Source organism: Equus przewalskii, chromosome 12 (genome assembly GCF_037783145.1).
Source record: "Equus przewalskii isolate Varuska chromosome 12, EquPr2, whole genome shotgun sequence".
Classification (NCBI taxonomy): Eukaryota; Metazoa; Chordata; class Mammalia; order Perissodactyla; family Equidae; genus Equus; species Equus przewalskii.
Window position 1 is genome coordinate 33,672,698 of NC_091842.1, and position 13,498 is coordinate 33,686,195.

The window sequence follows — 13,498 nt, forward strand, 5'->3', positions numbered from 1 at the left end:
CCTCTGGCTAGCCGTACTTTAAAAAATTTCACCAATGTTTTAAAAACCACCATATCTATGTAAAAATCAGGATTTCCGGATTCTGCTGATGGTTTGGAAGATCCGGCCACACTGGGCGGGCTGTCCTGCTCGGGTGACAAGCAGCTGTCCCTTCAGATGGGACACGGATTGTCCAGGCAACTCCCCAGAGACGCTCCCTGCCCTGTTTTGCCCATAAACACGACCCGCCGTTCCCGCAGGCAGCCCCATCTGTGGATCCTGACCCTCTGAGGCAACTCCTTCCCCGGGGCCTCAACCCCGCTTCCAGCAATCTCACGGACCCCGAGGTCCTTACCGGTCACGTGGGCACGGGAGGTCAGGGCTGGTTCGGGCATGCCAGGAAGGTCAGCTGCCGATGGGGCAAAGGGGCTGGTGGAACCAGGCCGGTCTGGGGACTTCGGGAGGCTGTGGACAGCTGGGCTGCTGGGCGGGGGCGCTTGGCTAGCCTGGGGCAGCTCGCCTACAGTGGGAGGGAGAGGGGCATAAGAAAACCAGGCACCCATCCAGGAACCCACTGGGGTCACCCCCACCCCAAATCAGGCTGTGGGGCTTGGGAAGTCTGGGGAGAGGACAGAGAACTTCCAAAGGAGGACGTTCCAGGACGGAATCAAGGAAAGAGGTCCAGAGAGACATCTAGCTCCTAAAGTCTTGGTTTCTCCATCTGGGAAATGGACACGAAAAGCTTCATAGGGAGCTCAGAGCAGGTGCTATGACAGCACGTTTCTTGCTGTGTGACCAGTCCTCATCTTCCTAGACATCAGGAAGGCTCCCTTCTGGGGCACTGATGCATTGTACAAAAACTGGCACGCAGCCTTCAAAGGATGCTCTCAAATTGAGTGGAAGTGTTCCCCCTGGCCTCATCCTCTTTCCCATCCCTGCCAGCCCAAAGATGCCTTCCCCTGGACAATTCACAACCCCACAATTCAGTGTGGCAAGTCAGCGGGGGCCATTTTGCTGATCAGGAAACAGGGCAATTCAGAGAAAGCTGTGCAAGGATACACACCAAACTGTTGACAGTAGCATACTAAACGAATAAGGGAGCGACTCAGTAACACTTGCAAGCATCTCTTATTGTTTGGCTTATTAATGAGCATGTATGGATGTTGTGATTTAAAAATACAATAAAGTTTAAATTAAAAAAAGAAGAAAAACTAAGGCTCGGGGGGAGGGGAAATTGAGACATGGAAGACCACACAGCCACTCATTGGACCACTCATCCAGACCACCACGGGGAGCTCTGCTCCTCGGCTTTGATTTTGGGGAAATGGGGACAGAGGAGGGTATTCTGGGGAGGGAGGATCATGAGAAAGTGCTGGGTTATAATTGCCAAATACCCGAGGTGGGGGGAGGACCAAGTCAGGGAGTCCATGACACACTCACCTTGGTAGATGAATACACCAGAGACCCCGGTCCCAGCCCCTGAGATTTGCCAGAGCCCCTGGGGCAGAGTGGGGAGAGTGGGGACGATCTGAATGGGCCCGGCGGGGAGACTCAAACAGCTCAGCAAGGAAGTGGAGGGGGGCGCTGCAAGACACAAAGGTGGGAAGTTGGGACCCCCCCCCGACAGCAACTACGCTTGTAATCCTGTTCTGTGGCTATTTGGTTAACATCTGACTCATTTTTTTTTTTAGGAAGATTAGCCATGAGCTAACATCTGCCAAGCCTCCTCTTTTCTTTTCTTTTCTTTTTTTTTTTTTTTTTGCTGAGGAAGGCTGGCCCTGAGCTAACATCCATGCCCATCTTCCTCTACTTTATATGTGGGATGCCTAACACAGCATGGCGTGCCAAGCGGTGCCACGTCCACACCTGGGATCTGAACTGGCGAACCCCAGGCCGCCGAAGCGGAATGTGCACGCTTAACCGCTGCGCCACTGGGCCGGCCCCCGGACTCGTTTTTTAAAGGGCTCCCGTTTCCCCCAGAGCAGCAGCTGTGTCTGTCGCGCCCATGGCGGTGTCCCCAGCCCCTAGCAGAGTGGCTGGCACAGAGCAGGTACTCTGTCCCCAGCTAGTGGATGAAAGTACAGGGCTGGAGGGAGGAGCCCCTAACAGGGGGAACTTCCTTCCTGTGCCTCCCAGGAACATGCTCCTTCCGAGGCATGTTCTCTGGCACGAGCTGAGCTGGTGAGGACCGTAAGGATGGGGCTGGCTGGGACGGAAGTGGGTGACGGTGATGGGGGCAGGGGGATTCCTGGCCCTGGTGGTCCCTGCCTTAGCCACTCCTCGGGCGCCTCCCCGAGCAGGGCAGCCCACCCTTTTCCAAGCCCCTAACATACCGGGCATCAGGACGGTTTCTTCCACCCGGGTCTGGCTGGATGCTGGCTCCTTGTTAAACAGAGCAGCCGGCGACGGGCAGGGCAGAGTCGAGGGGTCACTCACTGGCCCCACCAGGAAAGTGCCAGTCACCATGGGCACGGCGGGGGGCTCGGCTGTGAGGAAGGGGGCCGTGTGAGAGGCTGGGTGAGATCTGGGGGCCTGGAGGGCCTTCCTGGGGTGGGGAGGGCTTTGAGAGCAGACTAGGTCTGTCTCCTGGGAGCTGGAGAAGCTCCCGTCCTCTCCTCAGCCCTGGGTGAGGCTGGTTTGATGGACAGCGGCTCTGTGCCCGGCCCCCCACCCATCTCCTTGTGACTGGGCCCCGAGGGCTTCCCAAGATGGAGAGCTGTGGCCGGACAGACCTGAAAACAGGCTGTTGGCTCCAGGCCCCTGCCACCTTCCACAGCCAGCCCCTGAGCCCCTCGGGCACCCTGAGAGCCCCCATCACTTCCCACCAGACTGGGGCAGGGATCATTTCCTCCATTCAACTGAGAGATCCAGGAGGGTGGAGACGCCTCCCCCATCAGATCGGGAGCTCCTTGAAGACAGGGACTGCTTCTCCACCGTCCTGGGGCTCTCACGGGCGGGGCCCCTGGCTCCCCATCAGACCGGAACTTTCTGAGGACGGCGACCAGGCCTCCTCCATCAGAGTGAGAGCCTTTCCTTCCTCGGTCTGTTCACCACACAGGGGCTGGTCTCCCCACCTTTGCAATAACAAGTGGGTGGGGTGGGGAGGGGAGAGGAAGGAAGGGGGGGAGGAAAGGGGAGGAGAGAGGAAGGGAGGGGAGGAAGCATCTGGCAGGAGGACACGGTGAGCTCAGGGGAACAGGCTCACTGAGGCATGAGGGTGGTCAGGAGGGCGGGAGGCGCTGGGTGACCAGCTGACCCTAGGTGGCTCCTGAGGGCGGTGGAAGGAGGCGAGGGGCGGGGTCTCAGCTGGGACTCAGAATTAAGAGGAGGGAGGTGCTAGGGGAGAGCCATTGTAGGAGAAGCTGAGTCTCTCAGCAGCCCTCACCTAACCCTGCCTGCAGAGCACGGGCCACGGAACCAGGACCTTGATCTGAATCCCGGCACCACCTCTCACTAGCTGTGTGATCTCGGACAAGTGGCTTCACCTCTCTGAGCCTTGGCTTTCCACTGCCAGTGTACGTGCGCCTCAGGAGGGCCCCCTTTCCCGCCTCGCCATCTCCCTGGGCCCAGCCCGCCCTGCTCACCTAGCTTCCTGTGCTTCCGGTCCACCGGCAGCTCCTCTGGGAAGGCTGCAGAGAGAACATCACGGTCAGCTGCCCCAGGGAAGTAGTGTTCCAAGCCAGAAGAGGCTTGTGGGCCCACCAGGCCATATGGCCTGGCCTTAAATGGCTGGGAAGTGGCCTTGGGGGTCCATTCCCTCTTCTGCCTCTGAGCATTCCTGTCCCCTCTCATCTGCTGGAGCCCCAAACCCCACCTGGAAGCACCCAGAGCAGGGAGGGACCAGAAGAGGCAGAACCATACAGGGGACACAACATGCATTTGAGTTTAAAAAATAACAATAAAAAGCAATCTGCTTTTGATCCCTTCGTAGCTGTGCATCTGTGCAACACAGCCTCTCTGAGCCTTCGCTCTCTCGGCTGTGAAACGGGTGGTGATTCATACTTTGCAGGAGCACGCTGGAAATCAGCGAGCGAGCATCACTTGGCACTCCAACGGAGAAAGACCCTGTGCGTCCCTCAGCAAGGGGCTGACGAAACAAGTCAGGGTTCACCTGCCCAGTGAAATACCCCGCAGCCCCCAAAAAGAACAAGGATGCTGAAGGCTGTATGGGGAAGTGTATCAGTGTCTGCAATTTCCTTGGAAATGTCCCACAAAGGAAAGGAACGGATGGGCGCACGGATCGAGGGATGGGCAGGTGGATAGAGCTGTGTTAAGACAAATACAGCCAAACATTAACTGTAGAAGGTAAGCGGTGGGTACACGGTTGTTTGTAGTGCAATTCTTTCACTTTGACTATATGTTGAAAAATCTCATAGTAAAATATCGGGGAAAATATTTGTCCAACGAAAGCAAAAAAAAAGGAAAGAAAGAGGAATTCTCTGGAAGCAGAACCATGCATTCTCCATCAGCGATACGGAAGCCACCTCCCAGACGTGTTAAATGAAGAAAGCCAAGCGCAGGAGTGGGTACAACACCGTCATTTGTGTGGAATTTTTTTTTTTAAAGAAGTGGCTTATAGATGAATAGAATATTACTGACACGGCAAAAAGGAACCTGGCCACATAGTTGCCCTCAGGGAGGGAACCTGAGGGATGGGGGACAGAGCTGGGAGGGAGGTTTTTTCCCCATTGAATATTCTTTGCAGCTTTTGAATTTTTACACCACACACCTGTTTTACCTGTTCAAAAATGAATAAATAGGCACAGGGCTCACATGTGGGCTGGCACATAGTCAGCCTTCAATGAGCTGTTAAGCCCATTTTACAGCTATTTTCATTGGACCATATTTACTCAGGTGCTACTGCTCGTCAGGCCCTGTGCTGGATGCCAGCGATGCAGTGACAAGTAAGAAAGACAAGGTCTCTGTCCTCACAGCCGGGGAACTAGACAAAGATGATAAATAAAATAAGTCCAGATGTGACAAGTGCTAATGTGCTAGGAGAGACACAAACAAGGTGAAAATAAGTGAGTTTATCTATGTGGAAAGGGTGGTCAAGGCCTCCAGGAGGTGGTGACATGTCAGCCAAGACCTAAAAGATTCAGAGGAGCCAGCCATGGGAAGAACTGGAGTGAGGCACTGCAGACAGAGAGAACAGCAAGTGCAAAGGCCCTGAGGCTAGAAAGCATCCGTGGGTTACAGGAATGGAGAGAAGCCAGTGTGGCTGCAGCATAGTGGCTCATGGGAGTTTGCAGAGGTGGGAAGGGCCAGATCACGCAGGCCTTGAGGTAAGTATTTTGTGGCCATTGGAGGATTAGCATGGCAGCAAAATGATGGGATTTTCATTTTGAAGCTCGTGTTGGCTGCCGGGTGAGGGGAGATTAAGGAGGCAGAGAGACTGAGTAGGAGGGTCAGAGAGGCGCAGGTACTTGCCCAAGGTCACACAGACAATAGATAGCAGATCAGGATTGAAACTCAGTTCTTACTGACTCCAGAACCTGCGTGTAAAGAGACCTCCCTCAAATACAGGGGTGACAACTGAGGACGGAAGAGAAGCCAGAGACCAAATGTCCCTTTGGAAATGGCAATCAAATCAGCCAGGGCCAGGGGCTGGCCGGTGGTGTACTGGTTAAGTTCGCACACTCTGCTTAGGTGGCCCGGGTTTCGCGGGTTCAGATCCCAGGCACGGGCCTAGCACTGCTTGTCAAGCCACGCTGTGGCAGCATCCCACATAAAACAGAGGAAGACTGGCACAGACGTTAGCTCAGTGACAATCTTTCTGAAGTGAAAAGAGGAAGACTGGCAACAGACGTTAGCTCAGGGCCAATCTTCCTCAACACACACAAAACAGATGAGAAAAAAACCTGCCAGGGATGGAGACCCTCCAGGAGAGTGGCCATTTGCTCCTGCGCCATCTGCTTCCTCCCGGGGTCCCTGGACAGCAGTGGTCTCCAGGGTGAGGGCAGAGGTGGGCGGGACACCCAAACTCAGGCAGAGTGGACAACACTTAACAAGGGAAGCAACTGGGAGCCACAACAGGCTCTGGAGCCGAGGCAGGGCCAGGACTCTAGCAAGGCTGGGAGGGATCCGGGCGGGGGCTCACTCACGTCTTTTCTGCCCCACTTCCTCGGGCGCTTCCACGCTCTCACCGATCATTTCTTCCAAGCCTATGTGCTCGACTTGGGAGAGAAACCAAAGGCACCAACGTGCACAGTCAGAGGAGACCCAAGGGGAGCCTCCACTGTCCCCGTGTTGGGGAGGGACCCGCCCACCTGTCAGAGGGTGGCCATTGGGCATTACGGGCACTCCCCAAGGAGCAAGGGAGGAAAGGCAGGCTGAGCCGAGAGCTCCCAACTTACCGAAGATGTCCTTGCTCAGACCGTCCAGCTGGGAGTCCTGGAACACGTACTGGTCCAGTTCCGCTGCCCAGACAAGGAAGAGTGCGGTCAGTCAACAAGCTCTCCCCGAAGGCTGCTGGGGCCAGGCCTTGGACTAGGTGCCAGGGAGCTGTGACCCTCCAGGTCTGGCACGCCGTGGGGACCCCGTAAATGTTTGCTGAGTGAATGATCGAACGAAGGAAGGAATGTTGACCCTTCACGGGCTCTTACTCTAATCCAAGGGATGATGTGCGTCCATGAGAACTTATCTATTGCCATAAAGTCATGCAATGAGACGGTAGAGTTGTCATGGGGTTTGAGTTTAAATTCCCTACTAGCCTTACTAGCTGTGCAACCTTGGGCCAGTTACTTAACCTCTCTGGGCCCCCCTTTCCTCCTCTGTGTAATGAGAATAAATAATGCCTACAACCCAGGAATGGATGGTGAGGACTGGAGGCTCTGCATTTGAAGCATCCAACATGGTAGCCAGTACACAGTAGGCACTCAATAAGTGGTGGTTAATGATATGAAGTGGAATGGCTTGGAGCCAATGGGAAGGCAGTTATGGCAGGAGGTCAGAGGAGAGAGTATATAGTGGGATGGGGCAATCAGGGAGGGCTTCCCAGAGGAAGGGATCTTGGAGCCAGGCCTTGAAAGATGGGGCAGAGTCTGAGAGGTGGAAAGTGGAGGGCTTTCTGAGGTAGTGACGACAGACTGTGGGAAGGGTATGTTTTGGAAACTCTGAAAGATAGGTGTCTGCAGTAGATGTTTCATGTTGGGGAAAGTTAGGACTGGATTTTATAGGCAACGGGGAGCCATAGAAGACTTCTGAGCTGAGGAACGGAGCAGCGATGCTACTGCTGCTGCTGATAAAGATGATAATGCTGATGGGGATGGTGGTCCTAGGGGGTGTGGTACCCAACACTTACTGAATGCGTACTCTTTGCAACTTCCTTTTCTAAACACTTTACACACAGAAACTCATCAATCCTCACAGCCGTCCATGAGGCAGATGTGATTATTATCCTCGTTTTGTGCACTTGGAAACCACTGTAATATTTCAAACTGCCTTAAACGACGGCATGGCCAGGCCGGGGTGTGGCCTCTGAGCAGCACAGAGAAAACCCACAGGCTTGAGGAACAGAGTTGGGTGAGGCCGTTTCCCCCACTTCTTCAGCAGCTCCCACTTCCCATGGAAATGTCCCTAAGCGAAAAAAGCCCCTAAATCCTTCACTGCTGCCTCCAGTTGTGCAGAAATGTGAATGCCCTCAACCCCAAACACTTCTGCTTCCCCCAAGAAAATTCCCAGGAAGGAAAGGAAGCAGGCAGGCTCTCAGTTCTGTAATTTCTGACACACACACGCCTCTCTCTATTTTCTGCCTGGTGTGATGCTGGATTAACTGTGCACTGGGGAAAGACTGGCCACATTCATGCGGAGCCCAAGCCTCCTCACAGATGTGGTCCTTGGGTTGCGAGGAAAAGGACCACTGAAAACAGTTGTGCAGGTTGTTCACTGTACAAGCGTGCTCAGCTAAGAGGGCAAATGGGGGCAGAAATCCAGTCTGTACTTTGATAACCAAGCTGTTACTTCCTGATGGAGCCTGCCTCCTCCAGAAAAAGGGCAGCTTTGTCCAATTCAACAAAGCCTGTGTATGAGATGGGAGCGACCCCGGTGAGGAGGGGTCCTTTACCCCACCTGACCCCCCAAACAACAACAATGACAGAAAAACTCTCCCCAAACAGTTCTGCCCTTGTCTGAAAGGAGTAGCTCTTTTTAAAGGTGCAAACCAGCCTCTCAGCTTAAGCCTCAGCCAATCTCCCCACGCCAAATGCTTTCCTTTTTGTTTTTAAAAATAGGGACTTTGAAAGGAGAAAGAACTAGGCTAGAATTTCAGATCTGCCCATTACTACTTCTAACGTACCCTTGGGGAGATTGCTTCTATCTAAACCTCAATTTCCTCATCTGTAAAATGGAGATTCTGATAGTATCTACTTCCTTTGTTGTAAGGATTTGATGCGATAACACACATACAGTGACTAGCATGTGACATGTGCCCCCAAACTGAGAGTTATTATGAATACTAGAGTAGTTCGGCTTAGGAGCTGGGGAGAAAGAGGGAGGGGTGTATGGGAGGAGGGAAAGAAAAGCAAGAAACAGAAAAAGATATAGAAACGGGGGCAGAGGATGTAAAAGTGAGGATATGTTGGCCTGGTGGTCATTAGCCAAGGGTCTATGTCCCTTAGCATTCTCCATCTCCCTTCCTCCCCAGAGTTTTCGTTCTTCTAGCCCTCATTCTGCATCCCCCTTTGCCACGATTTCTTAGGGAGGGGCCTGCTGTGGCTCACGGTGAATAGGTGAGATTAACAAAAGAGAAAAAGAACCTTTCCCCTCCACCGTCCTCTTTCTGGGCTCAGAACACTTCCTCACCGATATTGGCATAAGCCTCTCTGGTCTCTTCATCACCTTCTATGTCAAACAGCCTGCTGAACTGTTCGCAGTTGATGGTGTCCGTGTCGGGTTCTGGGAGGAAAAGTCCCTTGGATGAAGCGGGGAAGGTCTGGGAAGAGGGCTGGTGGGGAGGGAGGGAGAGGCGGGGCGGGGCCGGGGGAGGTCTCGCCGCGAGGGCGCATCACGCCGGGGGTGGAGCTGTCCGTGGTGCTGACTGGCGTGTGGCCGTCAGCGCTTCCCGTGGTTGCTGACTGTCTCCACGGCCGGCTGAGGGGTGGGGTCGGACTTGGGAGGGGCCAGGGGGAGGAGAGCCCACCTGAGCAGAGCTCGATCTCTTCTTCTCCAGCCAAGTCCACATGGTCATAGAAGTGGTAGAGATGCAAAGGGTCAGCATTGCTGTTGAGAAGCTCCAGGTACCCGCCTTCCAGCGGCCCCAACTCCATGGCGGCACACGGTCCACTGCCTGGAGGGGAGACACAGTCATCTCATGGGGTGTTTGAAAGATGCAGAGAACTGACACCTACCACATTGCCCAGCTGGGTCTCTCAGTGAGGGCTGGGGTTGGGGGGAGCCTAAGAAAGTGGGCAAAGGTGCTCGTTCAGAATCTCCTATGTGCGCAGGTTAGTGGCGAGAGGAAGCTGGATTTCCTTCCTCCAGGGAACTTGCAATCACACTGGGAAGATGCCCATGATACTGACGAGGGAACTGGGGAAGTGTAGATTCAAGACTTCCCACACCTGGGAGCCAGGAGACCTGAGTTCCACAGCTGGTGCTCCATGAATGACAACAGCTAAGATTTATAAAGCACCTACTGTGTGCCAGACACATGAGTGAGCACGTTTAACTCTCACATCAACGACCATAGGAGGTAGGTACTATTACCATCCACATTTTACACACGCGTAAACTGAGGCTCGGAGAGGTGAAGGGATTTACATAAGGTAACCCAGGTCCAAGTGGAACCAGGATTTGGTTCTGGGCAGTCTGGCTCACAGACCTGCATTTCAATGTTATGCTCTCCTGCCTTGGGTGGCCTCAAGCAAGTCTCTGCTCCTCTCCATGTTCAGTATGCTCATCTGTAAACTGAAGGAGTTGGGCAGGTTTTCTCGAAGATCCTTCGTTATCATTTGTTGAAGGGCATATTCGATACCTTAGATACTAATTCATTTAGTCTTCAAGACAATCCTGGACACGTCCACACAAAAACTTATGAATGAATGCACATAGAAGCATAATCCATAATAGCCAAAACACAGAAACCACTCAAATGTCCATCAATGGATGAATGGATTAACAAAATGTGGTATATTCATACAATGGAATATTACTCAGACATGAAAAGGAATAAACTATGCTTCAACATAGTTTGATACATGCTTCAACATAGATGAAATTTGAAAACATTCCACTAAGTGAAAGAAGCCAGACACAACGGCCACATACTACAGAATTCCACTTATATAAAATAGGCAGAACCGACAAATCCTTAGGGATAGAAAGTAAACTAGTGGTTAGCTGGGGTCAGGGGAGAATTGTGGGGGGAAATGGGGACCAACTGATAATGGCTATGGGCTTTTGCAGAGAGACAATGAAAGTGTTCTAAAGTTGACAGTGGGGAAGGTTGCGCAACTGTGTGAATATATTAAATTGTACACTTTAAATGGGAGAATTTGAGCAGCATCTCTGAGATATGCAGTTCTTGCCGCTCCAGAGCCCCTGCCTGGCTCCCCAGTTCAGGTGGTCCATGATTCCACGGTGTGTTCATTTCCCAGGGCTGCTGTATCAGAGCATCACAAACTAAGAAGCTTGAAACAACAGAGCCTTACTCTCTCCCAGGTCTGGAGGCCCAAAGTCCAAAATCAAGCAGTTGGCAGGGTCCTGGTTCCCCTAGAGGCCCTAGGGGAGAGTCCTTCCTTGTAGCTAGCTCTGGGAACTGTTGGCATTCCCTGACTTGTGATCTTGTGGCCGAATGTCTCTAAGCTCTGCCTCATGGGCATATCACCTCCCCTTCAGGTCTCAAATCTTCTGCTTTTCTCTTAAATGGACATTGATTTAGGGCCCACCCGGCTAATCCAGAATGATCTCATTTCAAGATCTTTAACTTAATTACATCTGCAAAGACCCTTTTTCCAAATAAGGTAGCGTTCGCAGGTTCCATGGGCTTGATGTGGACGTATCTTTTCGGGGGGCCACCATTCAACCCACTATACGTGGGACACGGATCCATGCTGGAAGGAATCAGAGGAAGCTTCTGGGAGGAAGTGAGAGGAGAGCCACCCTTGAAGGCCAGCAGATCAGAGACAGCCTTCTGAGTGCCCCCATCTGGGCCAGAAGAAAATGAAGTTGAAGTGGGGAAGGACAGTGGGAGGGTGTGGTCGTGAGAAACACACGCAACTCAGCACCAGCTTCCAGCTGCTGTTTTTCCTTTCACTCATCAACCACTCTCACTACCTATGGAGGGTCTGAACACAGACCCCGGATATCACAGAGGATGAACTTTCCAGTCCAAGGTGGGGCCCTGGCCAGAGCCGCGTGTTTATTATAGGTTGGGTGGGGGCTGCAGGAACCCACACTTAACAGACTTGCATCAAAGGCCCAGCCAGCCATGACTAGAGGAAGCAGAACCGAAAGATGAGGCCACCTCGCTTTTCTTGGAGGGGGGCCAAGGCAGGGAGGTGACCTTGCCTGCTGCCTGGCCCCCTTTCCAATCACTGACATTTACCGAAGCCTACATTGTAGCAATCTGCCTCTTTTCCCAGGCAGAGGGAGCTGGTGACAACAGCTCTGGATGGACCCCAGCAATTCCACGCAGGAATTGTGTGACTTTGGTCAAGTGACCCAAACTCTCAGTTTGCTCTCAGGACGTCCGCTCTGCCAGCGACCTTCAAGCTCAACCTCCTTCATTCTACAGAGCAGAAGATGAGACCCTGAGAGGGGACGTGCCTTGCACAAGGCCCCACAGCTTGCTTGGTAGCCCAAGCTGCACCTGACCCCCCAGCAGAGGACTCGCAATCCAGTGCTCTTTCCTGCCAACCAAAATGTTTCCACTGCAATGAACACCCTCATTTATCTAGGCTCCAGGAACAGGGACCGGCTTCTATCCCTGATGGGCGACAGTAGGAGGTGTCGCGAGGAGGAGCCTGCAGAAGTCTAGCCCAGCCGCACTTATTGATGGGCTCAGCTTCAACCTTTGGACAACACCACCCAAGGTGGTCAAAGACACTGACGGAGAGAAAGAAGACAACTCGTGTGAGCTTTGGAGTCAAACAGCCTGCCTCTACCTGCCAACCCACCGCGACCCGGGCAAGACCATTTTTTAAACCTTTTGGAGCCTCAGTTTCCTCATCTGTAAAATGGGAATACTAATCTTGGTAACTCAAAGGATTAGGTGAGTTAACGCTCATAAAGCCCTTAGGAAGGTGACCGGTGCTTTGTAGGTGCTTAATGACTAGAAGCTTAGAGCGGCAGCCGACACAGACACGATGAGCACAACGTGGGCAACGGCCATTACTATTACTATTATTAAATCCTCTCTTACCTCTGTGATGTTGACAAAGGGACCCTTTCTCTTCTATTCCTGCCTGAGTCTCCACATTGTGAGGCCAAGCTTCCTGTTCTTTTGTGTAAGGAGACCCCACAGACCACGTCGGAACAAGAAAGTCCAGTAGCCAGCTGTGTAGCTGGGATGGTCTGACCACGCCCCCATCACCACCACTGAGAAGGTGCCCGGGAGAAAAGTCACCCAAGGGCCCGAGTTCTGTGTCCTTGGCTCAACCTGGACAAGAAGAAATCTACTCTCTGACTCTCCCAACATACACCTCGGCACCTCCCTTCCATCTTCCCTGAGACAAAGCCTGCACTTTACACACTTCCTATCCTATCCCTTATCTAGACAGGGGCTTGTAACTCAGTGAACTTCTGTCTCCACCCCATCTGAGCTCCAAAAGAGCTCTAAGGAGAAGGCAGGATGGAGTACTGTGTCCCTTTGACAGAAGGGGATGCTCAAACCCCTCAGAGAAATGGCTCATCCAAGGTTCCCCGGTTGGAGAGCTTGAGTTTGAATCCTGGCTGGGAGGCCTTAGGCAAGTGACTTAACCTCTCTGAGTGTCAGTTTTCTCACTGCTAGATCAGGATAATGACACTTACTTGGAGGACCACCAAAAGGCCAGGAGGGTCTCTGCGTGGCGCGCCAGGCACACGGGAGGCCCACAGTCAAAGGAAGCCCACTATGTTGGGCAGCCTCAGAGCTGGGACTCAGACCAAGTCTAGGCTCCCGGTCCAGCTCTCCCAAGGCCTCAGCGCCTCCCATTCATGCCAAGATCTACTTGCGTGTTGGCCTGGGACCTCCTGGTGTTCCCACAGCCATGTGTCTGGTGTCTCCAGATGCTTAGGACGTCTGCAAAGGCCTCTCAACTGGACTCTTGTCCCCACCTGCAATTCCAGAGGGGTCTGGGGGCAGAGACGGCCCTGCTCACCCCACTGCAGGAGCCCCGTGAGGGCAGGAACCCTGTCCGTCTAGCTCGCCTACCCCAGGCTCCAGCATGCTCCTGTACCTGGTGGGCTCTCTCCACCAATAGGAATGACGCCCAACTAGAATTCACAGGTGCCCCCTGAGCGCCAGGCACCAAACGACAGGAGGTGTAGACATCGTCCCATTTAGTCCAACTCACACATCAGCTCTTCGTATCCCCATTTC

General features: G+C 53.2%; 1 protein-coding gene across 5 annotated transcripts in view; it reads right to left on the reverse strand.

The window, feature by feature from the left end:
- The window catches only part of CIITA (class II major histocompatibility complex transactivator), a 91,422-nt gene that overhangs the window by 13,921 nt on the left and 64,003 nt on the right, over positions 1 to 13,498 (reverse strand). For all 5 annotated transcript variants that reach the window (XM_070566765.1, XM_070566766.1, XM_070566767.1 and 2 more), the window contains 8 exons: positions 9,119 to 9,265; positions 8,782 to 8,874; positions 6,336 to 6,398; positions 6,084 to 6,155; positions 3,564 to 3,608; positions 2,313 to 2,465; positions 1,420 to 1,563; positions 335 to 499 (listed from right to left, as the gene is read on the reverse strand). In XM_070566765.1, coding sequence (XP_070422866.1) covers positions 335 to 499; positions 1,420 to 1,563; positions 2,313 to 2,465; positions 3,564 to 3,608; positions 6,084 to 6,155; positions 6,336 to 6,398; positions 8,782 to 8,874; positions 9,119 to 9,265 — 882 coding nt within the window. The remainder of the gene's footprint in view (positions 1 to 334; positions 500 to 1,419; positions 1,564 to 2,312; positions 2,466 to 3,563; positions 3,609 to 6,083; positions 6,156 to 6,335; positions 6,399 to 8,781; positions 8,875 to 9,118; positions 9,266 to 13,498) is intronic.